Raw genomic sequence first — 14,525 nt, 5'->3', positions numbered from 1 at the left:
ATATACACTAGGATATTCGTACATAAAGGAAGGAAATAATTTTTACACCTTTTGGTATTTTTTAATATATTTTTAAACAATTTTAATGTTTATTTTTGAGAGAGAGAGCACAAGTGGGTAAGGGGCAGAGAGAGAGGGAGATGCAGAATCTGAAACAGTCTCCAGGCTCCAAGCTGTCGGCACAGAGCCCAACACAGACTCACACTGACAAACCGTGAGATCATGACCTGGGCCAAAGTCAGGTGCTTAACCAATTGAGCCACCCAGGCACCCCCACCTCTTGGTATTTTTTAAAGTTTTGAATATTCACTTCTTTAAAAGGCCTATGACAAACTAATTTCCTCTTTCTTTCCTTTGTCTCCTCAGAAATATGGATTCCAACATCTTCCAGAATGAATTCACTTGTTCCATATGTGTGAAGTACTTCATAGACCCGGTCACTATAGGCTGTGGGCACAGCTTTTGTATGCCTTGTCTTTGTATCTTCTGGGAGGAAGCCTATCATCCTCCTTCCTGCCCTGTCTGCAGGGAAACATCCCATCAAACGAACTTCAAAACCAACATTGTTTTGAAGACACGGGTATTCCTTGCCAGACGGGCAAGACCTTACCACTTACCGAGCTCTGCAGAACAGATGTGTGAGATACACATGAAAACTAAGAACTTCTTCTGTGAGGTTATGAAGGACCTGCTCTGTTTGCTGTGCTGTAAGTCAAAGGAGCATGAGGCCCACAGACATTGTTCCACTGACTGGACCGCTGAGGAATACCGGGTAAGCAATGGCTGAGACAGAATCTGGGGGATCTGATATTTGAGAGACTAGAAAAAAATAATTTATTCATCCATTCATCTTACTGAACAGGTATTAACTGGCATCATGTGCCCGACACTTGGATAACCTATTGAAAAAAGGATGTTCTCAGTCCTACAACATTTACATTTCCACAGTTAAAATCTTACAACTCAAGCTTGATGGTGATAATAATGTTTATCATAGTTGGAACTGTGAAGACCAAGGTAGACAAATCTGTTAGTTTCAGGAATGGTTATTGTCCATTATAACCATAATTACACAAAGCCTACTAATAGACTCTATTTAGAAACACTGTCTCTCCACTAAAGTAATAGGGTATTAGGAGATGATAACTGGTAACAGGACATTAAAAGGTGAGATAGGTTCATTTATTGAAAATTGGTTTTATGATGTAAAGTTTGACAGCCAGTGTCCTCCATGGTGAGACACCCTTTCCAACTGTAGCTTTACTATGTGGTTATAAAAGTCCTCCATATTTGACATTGAGCTTAGCAGTGAAATGCATTGGCACTTTGCTCTCTTTAATAATCATGTATTTTGCATTCCCTGCCCCTCTCTGTCTGTTATGACATGGAAGTTTCAATAACAGCGTTTCTGATGCTCACATTCATGGTTCTTTTGTAGCAAAAGCTCCTGAAAGAAATGAGGTCTGTGTGGGAAAAGACACAAGAAAATCGGAGAAATCAAAAAAGAGAGAGCAGCAAAATCAGAGCATGGGAGGTAAGCAAGGGATTCTTTTTTCTTTAGTACCAGCTTCAACCACACAGTGATTATACAATAAAAACTTGAGCTAAAATCATAATGTTAATAGTCTTCCATGTGTGAGTAACCAATAGCAAATCAGTTCCACCTAATCATGTACAGGGAAGTATGTCATTTTTGTGAGGCTTTCTTCCTAAAACCAAAAAACCCACCTAAAAGATTTTATTTCCTGGATAACACCGTAACACACCAACAGGTATAGGAAAATCACTATCATAATGGGAGACAATAATTGATACATGAGATAAATACAGGGTTTCTTAGAAGGAAAAAAATCTTTGAATGTGCAGAAGATACTCTCTGATTATATTAATGATTGGACAGTTTGATATTGTAAACTCATGAGAATATAAAGCAGATAAATATGTGAGGGTTGAGCCTAACAGCTAGAGGAATCCTGAAGAAGTTGATAGCCTAAAAAGTTCATGCTGGTTAACACATGTACTATAAGAGATGCAGTGTTGAGACATATGGCTTGAAACAGTAGCATTGGCTACTTCAAAATGTGACCTAATGAATGAGAGAGGAATGCAGATCTATCATTTGTGGATTCAAAAATATGGATTGAACACCACTAGTAGAAGATGTGAAACAAAAGCCTATCCGTATTTTTGAGGAAGTAAAGATTTCCTGATGGAAATATAAACAAACAGTATGAGGGAACCCTGTCAGCACTAATAAAGGAATCAAAATGGGGCTGTGTGGGGGCGCCTGGGTGGCGCAGTCGGTTAAGCGTCCGACTTCAGCCAGGTCACGATCTCGCGGTCCGTGAGTTCGAGCCCCACGTCGGGCTCTGGGCTGATGGCTCAGAGCCTGGAGCCTGTTTCCGATTCTGTGTCTCCCTCTCTCTCTGCCCCTCCCCCGTTCATGCTCTGTCTCTCTCTGTCCCAAAAATAAATAAACGTTGAAAAAAAAAAATAACAATCAAAATGGGGCTGTGTGAATGACAAGGTGATAAAACAAAATTATCTTCATTACTTAAAGGTGATATCATTAAGTATATAACCTACAATATTTTTTCTTTGAAATATCCAGTGCCTACTGTGTCTCAGTAACTGTTCCAAGACAACATAGAAATAGACAAAAGCAACAGATTTCTTTGCACTCAAGGAGCTCATGCAGTAGTTGGGGAAGGTATTTGACAAGTAAAAATATAAAACTTAGAGTATGAGTCATCATGATAACTGCTTTTTGAGAAAAATACAGTAGGAAAGTAAATAAGGAAAGTGGCTTTGACAAAATTGAGTTTTCAATACGGTGGTCAGAAAAGACTTACTATGGAATATCACTTTGGGCAGATACCAGCATGATGTCAGAAATCAAGGCATGTGGCTATTTGGGAAAATAGCTTTTAGGAAGAGGTAATTAAACACATCTCACACTAAACTTAGGATTTCCCCACACCTGCCTGTATTTCTCCATTATGAAGACAATAAAGGAAAGTGAGTAACAGTAGAGACATTTGAAGTCAGATCTAAATATTGAGTATGGCTTATTTATGAGAAGCACAGTTGAAGTAAGCATGCTAAGTGGGTGAACTGAATGTAAGATGAACCAAAAACTCATTTAAAATACTGAAGGTTAACTGGTGTAATGAGGAGAAGTATCCAAATGGATCATAGATAAAGGCACAGAGATAATTAGGTGTCATTTTACTGAAGGTTCATCTAATATATGCTAAGAAGTTGAAACATATTGAACGCAGTTAAAAGTTGCTGAAGGAGTTAAAGCAGAGATATCACAATTCTTTTTTTAGAAAGTTCATTCAGATAGCAATTTATAAAGAATAATGATTGACTGGAAGACCTCAAAATGAAAGTCAAGGAAGCAAGTAGGCTGTTTAGGAGCCTTGAAAGGAAATTTGGGGAGTGAATTGAACACAGATAATGGGAAATGGAAGGATTCAAAGGACAGTCCTTATGGTAGAGAAATGCCAGAAAATATTATCTGTTTGAGTGTAGAATGTTAAATGGATAAAATTGAAAAATGCAACAGATTTCCTTGAATTTGGAACATCACCAAGGTTAGAAATGGAGGAGGTATGGCTGGTCTGGGTTAAGACAATGTTAGTTTGAGAAATGTGCCACTGTAAGTTCCTGTGAGATATCCTAGAAGAAATGTGCAGTAGGTAGTTGGATGTGTAAGGTTGGAGTCTATGTGAAAGATTGGAATGGGACAGGGGCATTTCACAATTGTTGGAAAATTTTAGGCATTGGAGCAGAGGGTTTTCACATGGGAATTTTTAGAAAGAAAAGTAAAAAGTTTTCACATGGAAAGATAACTGGGGAAATCCCTGTATGAGTAACTCCAGCTGGGAAACAGTAGCTGGAGAAGGCAAATTGTTAGAAAGAAACCAGGAGACAAGGATTTCCTTGAAGCCCAGGGTATGCAGGGTTTATAGCAAGAAGGACTGATGAAATCTAAAGAACTTTGTAACATGCATGTAACAACTCATGTGGATTCAGCAAAGAAGGTTCTGGGGAGATAAAGAACAATCTCATTAAAACAGGAATAAAAGAGAGATTTCACTGATTGGAAGAATGATTGAGAGATCCATAAACAAGTCCAGTGAATGTATACCTGTGAACAAGAAGTAGGCTTTTTTGGAGTACAAATGACAGCACAAAAGCCAAGACATCGGGTCAACCGAGCACGTTGTTTTAATTTCAAAACTATGTGCATGAACAAACCACGTTTAAATGTTGGGAGGAAAATAGGGAAAGATAAAGTGACAAAAAGTGAGAAGAGAGGAATTAATACTGGAAGGTGGTTGTCTGTTGACCAACGTCTCTAAGGACATGTGGAAGTCAGCTAAGAAAGGGGGTGTAGAGCCTTGGGCAGGATGAGTTAAGCTGCACTCATACACACAAGGTTCTGGTCTGCTTGCAGTTTGTGGACGTGGAAGCAAACATTTTAGAAAGGTCTTATCTTATTCTAGGAAGTAATGTTTGCTATTATTTTCAGAAAGCGAGTTAGTCTGTAGCTAAAATATCTGGGCATACAAGAGATGAAATGGATTTAGTAATGAGGATTCTTAGCATATTAGGCAAGACAATTATTAAATCACAAGTACCTATTATTAAGAAAACGTAGATATTTGGGGGAAGGAGTTAGAGTCAAGTTTTCACTTCTAGTGCCAAAAAATAACCAAATGAGCAGAAAAGGGGATCAGGGGGCAGAAAGATGTCCCTAAATTTCTGTTTTCAAGAATGTGCCCAATTGCTAAATGTCAGAGGAGAAATAGTAGATGATAAGACAGGGAGAGCCTGCTCGGTGATCTAAACAATCCACTCACCGCAGGGTTATGTGTGTCTGCGGAGGGAGATGATCCGTGCTGAATATCGGAAGGTGTACCACTTGCTTTTTGAGGAAGAGAGACGTTATTTAGAGAGAATGGAAAAAGAAAGCAACGAGATTTTACAACAACTCAGAGCAAGTGAGGACAGCATGGACCAAAAGGGAAAACTCCTAAGAGGAATGTATGAGGACCTCAAGAAAACGTGTCATAAACCAGACGTGGAGCTGCTCCAGGTAAGGGCTGAGGAGAGTCACGGGGCTGCCTGGAGAACGTCCACAATCTCTTCGTCTACCGTCACGCGTTGGCAGTGATGCTTTGTGATGCTGTGGGAGGGGTTTTACCTGTCTCGGTGATGCACAAGTCCAAACGGTATTCTTGCCATACATAACAACCCAAGTCTGAAAAAGCAGGTTAAACACAATCCTAGAGAATACCTCCTTCTCAAGTTGTAATATACATTCACTTACTGATGGACAGCCCCGAGAAGCTTGTTTGAAGACTGTGGATTTGTATGTGGACCTGGCAAAAATGAGAAATTTCAGAATCTATACAATTCATTTTCTCTTTCTGTTTCCGTGTACATGATACAATTTGCTGGAATTGGGGCTTACCCACTCTTGGGAATAAGTAATGAGGTCTCTACTGCGAATCTTGCGGCATATACTGAGTTTTTTTTTTTTTTCTGTTTCTCTTTGCAGCATTTTGAAAACACTTTAAAAAGGTAAGTTTACGCCTATATTAAAAGTTTGAGAATTGTTTAAGAGTAATCAGGCTATTGGTGCTGAAATAGGAGCGTAATTTATTATGATAATAGAACCCATTTTATAATGTATTTATTTTTCCATGTCTCGAGACGCATTTGTCATTTTGTGTAAGGTGGAGCTGGACAGGGCTCTGTGGAAGCCCGTGCGGTTGGCAGTTCTGTGCACAAGCTGCGCGTAGACAAAGCGCCATTTGCGATTTTAGTGCTTAGAAACGTAAGAACACATTGAGGATGTGGCCCAAAGCTGTGACAGGCTTATGTGGGAGAAATAGGTGTTTCCGAGAAGCATAAAGTGGGAGAAGGGAGAGAAAGCCACGGGGGGGGGGGGTGCGGGGGGAGGACCATGTAGGGTTTGGGCTCCCACGTAGCACGTGGCTGACTCCAGCTTCACGTGGAAAGGCTGTCTGTGGCACTTACGGAAGCTGGGACCTGGAAGCAGAATCTCTGCCCGGGCTAAGCTCCTCACCCCCTTGCTGTGCTTATATGGACACAGCATCTCGGTGGTGACCAGTGTGGATTAAAAATCAAAGGGCCCTTCTGTAATGTCCTCAGTTTCCAGCCATTTTGCAGAACCCCTGCTTGGCTGTGAAGAACCAGATCCTGAAATATTATGCCAGGATCAAAGTGTTAGGAGGTAGAATTGGGTTTAGTTTGCTCTTCATAAAATAAATGGATATTTGTTAAGTTTCCTCGTTTGTGGAGTTACATTCATAACTATTTACGATGCTAACTATGAGGATTTTAATGAAGCATCTTCACGGGGATGTAGATTAAATATAACCATTGTAATGAAAACGAACTCAGAAAGAGTAACTGACTATTCTTTTTTGCAGGAGTGAGTCAGTGCAGCTGCACATGCCCCAACCTGTGGATCCACAGCTCAGTTCATGGCCCATCACGGGGCTGATAGAGAGACTCAACCATTTTCTTGGTAATAGACCGCCCTTTGGGGGGATAGCCGTACGTTCTCCTCAGCTAGTGTCTATGGGTTATGTTGCTCCATTGTACGATTGATGATTTCATATCTGGCATTTTGTAACCCAATTTGCCTTTGTGGAAAAACAATATATGTGGACCAACAAATAATATCTGGAGAAAAACCCAGTACAATAGTTTATGATAAGCTACCTGGAAGTAAGCAATAGGAAAAGATAGTTGATGTGTGCATCATGCTGAGGTTTGGTGTTAACTGTGTGAAGCATGTCAATCTGCATGAACATTCAGTATATTCCAGGTTTCGGGTTATGTGGTGATTACTGGCTGTGAGGTGAGTAGAGAGTTTTGTTTTCTAGAATGTTTCACAATAAACGCACTTTACACAGTACATCCTTTATTCACATAATACAAAAATACTTTGTATAAATCAATAGTGTTAAGAACAGAAAATGAATACTTCTACACAGCCCCACAAAGTAAGCTAACCACTTATTGCATAATTTTCTTCTCAAAAATTCCATTTGCTGAAAATTCTCACAAACATTCTACTTGTAAAAGATATGAATTTTTCTTTCCGGTTATTTTATCTTGATATATATTGGTAAAAAATACTTAAATACGAGGCAAAGTGACCACTCTTTAGGAATTACTATTATTTAGAGTTATTCTTATTTTCCGAGAAGAGAAGTTGGCTACTCCTTTCTGTTACTGTCAACTACTAATGATGTCCCAATTTTAAAAGTTTCAGAGGAAAAAAACCAGAGCTTAGCAATATCCCTCTTCTTTATACATTTTAAGAAAACTCATAAATGTCTTCTATTTTGTCTCATTAATGATTTGCTCATTATGAAGACAGGCCCTGGCATACAGTAGATTTCTAGAGCTTCCTCACTGCCCTGGCCCTTGTTTCCAGGGAAAGCTAGAAACCCAGACACGATATAAAGCCCACGTCCACCAGGAATTGGTAACACTCCATGTTAATGTGACTGTTTCCTTCCTCCTTCAGTGCCCTTTTTTTTTGAAAATGAAACAACGACCTGTCACATGCCGCTGTTTGAAGATCTGAGACGTTGGCTCTCCAGTCGCGATCATCCTGACGTTGTCACTAATGCAACAAGATCAAAATACTTTCTGGCATGGGGAGCCCAGACATTTACCTGTGGTCAGCATTACTGGGAGGTGGATGTGGGGAACTGTCAGAACTGGGCCCTTGGATTTTGCGATGATTCTTGGACAATGAGGAATGACATGGCGCTTGACTCAGAGGGGATTTTTCTACTCTTTTGTATCAAAGAGGACAACCAGTGTCATCTCTTTAGCTCCTCCCCACTGTCGCCTCAATATGTAGAAAGGCCTCTGGGCCACGTGGGGGTGTTCCTGGATTATGAGTGTGGTGTGGTGAGCTTTGTGAACGTGGCCAATTGCTCCCTCATTTGCAGTTTCCTCTCACGTTCCTTCTGTCTTCCTCTCCGACCCTTTCTATGCTCTGCACCCTCGTGAGGAGGGACATGTCAGAAAGTGACCGCAAGCGTCAGCTCAGCGAAGTGCCTGCTTGATGGTCTTCAACGTCTTCCTTTATCCAACCCATTGACTATTTTTAAAGGTTGATAATTACAAGCGTATACATTTGTTTCCATTGTATTTAAATAAAAACAATCTCTCTTAGAGGTTGATGCTATCTTTATTCTAGGTAGTGTCCTTTCACTTGATTCTAAGGTAGCTGGAGGCGAAGAATGCCTGAGTGGGTTTACTCGGCTGCATGGGTTAAAGCAAGAGCACAGGTTTCTTCTCACTGGCAGACCTGGAATTCTCTCCTCTTTGCTCTGCATCTGCTAAGGTGTGTTTCTTCACCAAGTGTCAGCTTTAAAATGTCTTCTTCATGGAACGGTTTTTTAAAGCTTCCGGACTAAATGAGGTCTCCTAATTGTATGGACTCAGAAGACCTTATACTCAGGAAAGTCCACAAGCTAATATTGTCCCTCTCCTCTTGTTTACCCATTATATGAGAAGATACATGCCAGGCTAATGTATAGATATATTTCAGCAGGTAGCACTAAGTTTGACATGTAATTGACATTTAATAAATGTTTGAGTAAATTCATACATATTACACAGTAGCAAATCAGGACATGGGGTACCACTGTCAAAAGCATACTAAATGTAACCAAAATTAAATGGGACTACTGAGGAGTATTATTTAAATGTATAGTGACCTATATCTTACGTTCACACACAGTATAAATCTGCCTCTCAGGCAGTAAGGCAAAGATTAAGCATCAATGCTACCTAGCCCTCTCTCTGAGAGACATGAAAATTATTGATCCTAATGAATCAGATTCCAGAGCATGAAAGTTGAAGTTCTTTAACAGACACACCATATCAATGCCAGTTGGGAAACAGAAGCAGGATGTTGTCACTTTTTCTTCAACTCAAAAAAGATTTATATATTGATGTGCCTGATAAAATTTGACGCTTAATGAAAGAAAGAAAATATCATGGCAGCCCATGTCATATATATGTTGGCATGGAACTATTTCAATTTTCACCTGTAACCTGTCTTCTTCTATATCAAGTTTTAAGTAATCTAATTTTAAAAACATTGTGGAATGATGAGCTGTACATATGAGAAAAGAATAACACTTTAGGTTTAAATTCAAACAATCATTCTCAAACTCAACTACACATTAGTATCACCTGGATAGATTTTAATTCTCTGGGATGTTGTTCAGGCAGTGGCACTCTTTAAAGTTCTTCAAGTGATTTCAATTTAGAGTCAAGTTTGAAAGTATTGATCGAGAGTAATAGTTCTTAAACTTGGCTATACATTAAATACACCTGGGGAGATCTCCAGAAGCTGGGTTGCAGACTTACATGGGAGTCTAATATAACCGTGCCTGTGCCTAATGTGCAAACCCCGTGCTCCTGTGTTCCCTGTGTTTGGCCATTCGGGTCCGATCACATACTCATGTATTTTGGTAACTCCCGCAGGCTCACAAAATAGGTGAGCAGTGATGACACAGTATTCCAGATAAGAGGCCCACAGGAGATGATTCTGATATCCAAGAAGGTGGAATGAAATGGCAAAATTCTGGGTTTCACGACCCCTTTATTTGAAGAGCAGTCAAATGAACTTATAAAGTAGAAAAGTAGAAAAGTCAATCAAGTATCATTGATTTGCTTTGATGGATGAGGGCTCCCTCAGGTACTAGGTTCCTGGTCCCCCAGGTCAGGCTAGTGACTTAGCCCAAATCTGTGACCAGAGAATATGAAGGACTTTACAGGACATTTCAAGAAGCCATCATTGTATGTCCAAATGATCCACTGCTTTGTCACATCCACAAAACTCAAACTTCCACTGTCAAAATCAAGGAACACACCAATGAACAAGTAGTTCAGTTTCTCATAAGTAGGAACAGTGAAGTTTCATGTTGATTCACAAAACACTGCAAGGACACCGATTAACTAAATCAAAATACTCAAGTCCATCTCACCGCTTGCCACTTAAAACAGCACCCAGATGGCTCTACCACTGAGTTCCATACATCCAAAAATTCATGAACTCCCCCTTCTCAGAAGCCTTTCATTCCTCTTTCCTTCATGTTTTGATTCTTCCAAAACTATATGAAAAGCCAAAACCACATTCCCTCAAACTACTTGCATCCACTTTATGAATTCCTGACACTAGTGAAAAGCTTGTCATTGATAATCTCTTTCAAACCCAACCTCTCACATCAGAAACTGGGCAAGAAATTGAAATGTATGAGTGATTCAAATCATGCAATATTCTGCTATGGGTTAGGTTAGGAAACTCACCTCCAGTCTCAAACCTCCCTCCTCCACAGCCTGACGTTTCTCTCTTCAGGGCAATGTTGCATTTGACTCTCTGGTTTGGAGGCCACCAGAAAGGATCTTCCTAAAATTCTCACTACCTGCTTTCAAAATGGATGTCTGGGGGCGCCTGGGTGGCGCAGTCGGTTAAGCGTCCGACTTCAGCCAGGTCACGATCTCGCGGTCCGTGAGTTCGAGCCCCGCGTCGGGCTCTGGGCTGATGGCTCAGAGCCTGGAGCCTGTTTCTGATTCTGTGTCTCCCTCTCTCTCTGCCCCTCCCCCTTTCATGCTCTGTCTCTCTCTGTCCCAAAAATAAATAAACGTTGAAAAAAAAAAAAAAAAAAGCTCTTCAAAATGGATGTCTGTCCTCATAGCTCTATCTTCTGCTGTCCACCTTCGAAGGAGAAGGCCCTCCGTATTCATTAAGGACACTAATCCTTACTCCACTGCATATTCTCTGCCGGGATTTAGGGTCTGTCTCCCATTCTGCATGTCAGCTTTTTCTTTCGCTTTTTTCCCTCATTTTTTAAGTTTTATTTTTAAACCTAACATTTTCTCCTATTTGACCTGTTGCATTCTCTACCTCCTACTGTTTTCACCATCAGGGGCACACTTGTTCCACTGCTGTTCATGTTTCCTTTTGATCCCCGGATCAAAGGTCCTCACTGGACTAATCAAATGGAAATACCTGCAGTTCCCAATGATACGCTCTTTAATACCTGGAGTGTATAAACGTAGAAATCTCTGCCTCAAATATCCAATGATTTTTCACATCTACTTGACCTTGAGAACTCAGATTGACCTTCAGCCTGAGGAATTTGTCCTGAGAGCCTGAATAATGGCTATTGAACTGATCTAGATCACGCTCTGTGCCTCCATCTTAACACTTGTTGAACATTCTTCTCATAGTTCTTTTTTGTAGTTACTGGGATAGTAGAGCCTAAAAATCCTAAGAGGCATGCTTGCTATCTTAGGTTCAATAGATGGCTGGATCATTTCTCCTGATGTTCTGTGGCAGAATTGCATGACACATGATTTCAGCTGAAGTTCCTAATGGCACAGTTTCTAGGTCATCTGTCTCACCCTGACTCAGAGGGAAATACAGTCTCATACTTACCATCCAAGGTACATTCATACTGCCATATTTATGGAGGCTCTCTTGGATTCCTTGAATCTTCTTCCATAAATATCTCATCTGGTTTGAGAGCTTATTCTGTAAAAGAACTATGGATTGTGGCAAATACATCCAAGTTTCAGAACTCCAATGGTGGGAAGGATGTAGGGATACTAGATACATATACTTCAGGGAGAGCAAAAGGATCATCACTTTTGCCTGTTTGCCCCCACTACTGATCAAAATTTAGGGGATTTCCAATTGCAGAACCATGCAATGTCAGGTTATCATTTGCCTGGTGAAACTGGTCAGCATCTTGCTTGGCAGGGTCAGTCTTCAGAACACATGGCATCTTCGATCCCAATATACTTCCAGTGATGCTTTTCCCCTGCTAATGCCAATGCACTTTATCCCACCTGTGCCCACTGTTGGGGATATATGTAGCCTATAAGAAAACCTTTCTGTACTTTTGTAGTTTTCACAGCCAGTGGCTCTTTCTCAAGGGGAGAGCTTTATAGTACCTTGAGCATGATGACATCTGTCTCACCGATGGACATCATGACCATTTACTTAACCACCCTGCCATGAGGAGCAGTAGACTGGTGTATGATTTTTTAAAGTTTATTTTGAGAAAGACAGAGAAAACATGATCAGGAAAGGGCAGATAAGGAGAGAGAGAATCCCAAGCAGGCTCTGCACTCTCAATGCAGAGCCCTGTGCAAAGCTTGATCTCACAACCTTGAGATCTGAGTCATGTTCAGTTAGATTTGAGGAACTGAGCCAACCAGGCGCCCCCTGGTGTCCTGGTGTATTTCCTTCACAGCCTCCTCCTGGGTACCCAGTACCTGGCATTCATGAAGGAGGACTCAGGCACCTTCATACCCCTTATGTCCTTACTAAAATCCCACCTGTCAAAGTGTTCCCAGTGCCATCACTTATGTGCTGTTCCTCAGCAGCCTTGTCAACAGAGCAGTATTTGTGAGCCTCATGCTCTGGAGAGTCAGAACAGAGTAAACAGTGCAGACTCTGCTCCTCACTACAGAAAATCATCTTTGTCTCTTTTTGGCCCCACACATCTGCTCCTCAGAGCACAAGAATTCCCTTAGACTGGCTTTTCTGGCAATGGACAGCAGATTCTTCAGAACAATATTGGTTTTGTACTCTGTTTGGAGAGTTCACTGCACACTGGGCACCTGGAAGGGAATTCATCTCCCCTCTAGGAAAGGCAGAAACAGGACCAACAGAAGCTGTGCCCACAGGATATGGTGACTGGGTCTGTAAAGGAATTCAGGAAGAGTGGGCAGATGAGTTTTTCATGATGGCGTCTGGGATATTGGACTCCAGGTTTCTGGGGGAAGAAAATCATATAGGTTATCTATTCCTCTTCCTTAGAGAAATAAAAGGTCCAAGCAAAATTTCACTCGGGGTGTTACTCTTATTACACTGGGTCTGGAGCATAATAGGTTTGATTTTGTAGAGGACACACAAATGGAAAACCAAGACTCAAGAGAGCTCTGAGATCTGTAGAAAACTGTCTTGGCTGCCTAGCCAAAACTATCCACTTCCAGCTCCCCTTCCTTTGCTCCTAAATTGAGAGAGGGACAGAGAATAGGAGAGGGAGAGCACACACAGTAACCCCAGTCTTGCCGAGGTCTCATTTTTCACCAAAGAGATGGAACTGGAGGAGGTTGACATAATTTATAGCTCCAGTAAAGGGTCCCGAATGCTATTAAAAAAAAAAAATGGTAATGCTCATTACCAGTCATTGATTTAGTTCAGGGTATCTAAGCCTGCATTTCCATTACCTTATGTAATTGTCAGGCAATTCTCCTAGTATGCCCTTCTCTTAATTAGAACCCACGTGTCACATCTGTCTTTCCACAACAATTTCTGAATGTTAAGTTAATGAAGAGGAACTAAACATTGTTGAGTGGGGCCTGATCCTAAATACAGTTTACCTTCATAAATAGACTCACCATGTGAAATTTTCCACCCTCATATTTTTGTTATCTGTACCACTCTAATAAAACAAATGGAGAATTAAACAGAATGGCTATCTCTTCCAGGTCTTTAAGACTATTGCCAAACAGCCCTTCACATTGTGATAAGATATAATCTAAATGAGGGGCGCCTGGGTGGCGCAGTCGGTTGAGCGTCCGACTTCAGCCAGGTCACGATCTCGCGGCCCGTGGGTTCGAGCCCCGCGTCAGGCTCTGGGCTGATGGCTCAGAGCCTGGAGCCTGTTTCCGATTCTGTGTCTCCCTCTCTCTCTGCCCCTCCCCCGTTCATGCTCTGTCTCTCTCTGTCCCAAAAGTGAATAAACGTTGAAAAAAAAAATTAAGATATAATCTAAATGAAACAATAATCAGTACCAAAAACAAATCCTTCCCCATGAAATTTATTCTGCATAAAATTTGGGTCCTTCTGTCTATATCAGTCAAATACAGATGTTCTTCAAATTTCTCATATTTCTATATACTCACCAATATCACTTTTCTATTTACCCAATCCTTTCCTAACTTCTTGAACATCAAAGTCAAGATAATTCATATGTTTCTTAAGAGACAAGCATTTACTTCACTTAAAAACAATATTCTCTTACAAATCATTGAATGCCCCATCTAGTCCCATATTATAGACTATTACCTCTGTTGTGAATCCAGGCATGCAGCAGAGTAGACCATCATAGGTACTCCATGTCTAATCAAACACTCCTAAAACCCTTTTTAGCATCCACCCAAGTACAAAACTACAAGACAGGTACAGCTTGGAAACTACTTTCTTAGTCTTTCTAGTATGTATAAATGACTAACGGATGCATAAAATAACAGAACTAAAACTAATCATCATATTAACTCCATATTAACACCCATAATGAGGCTAATAGAACACGGATGGCTCTAAGTAGGCAAACATCACTTCACAGATACACCTCAGGTCCCTCATAGGAAAACAGGAAATCTGATTTGTTTTCCTTTGGGAAAGTCGCTGCAACCAGCCAACCCTCTTC

General features: G+C 40.8%; 1 protein-coding gene across 1 annotated transcript; it reads left to right on the top strand.

The window, feature by feature from the left end:
- Positions 1–370: 370 nt before the first annotated feature.
- Positions 371–8,236, top strand: LOC123600393 (tripartite motif-containing protein 43-like). Its single transcript, XM_045482461.1, is given in 6 exon segments — positions 371–772; positions 1,439–1,534; positions 4,877–5,107; positions 6,448–6,641; positions 6,862–6,899; positions 7,580–8,236. Coding segments are annotated over 6 exon segments (1,455 nt in total). The 3' UTR covers positions 8,074–8,236.
- Positions 8,237–14,525: the final 6,289 nt, after the last annotated feature.

This window comes from Leopardus geoffroyi, chromosome D1, assembly GCF_018350155.1.
Source record: "Leopardus geoffroyi isolate Oge1 chromosome D1, O.geoffroyi_Oge1_pat1.0, whole genome shotgun sequence".
Classification (NCBI taxonomy): domain Eukaryota; kingdom Metazoa; phylum Chordata; class Mammalia; order Carnivora; family Felidae; genus Leopardus; species Leopardus geoffroyi.
The sequence above is the reverse complement of the archived record's forward strand: the minus strand, read 5'-3'. Positions and strand labels throughout refer to the sequence as shown.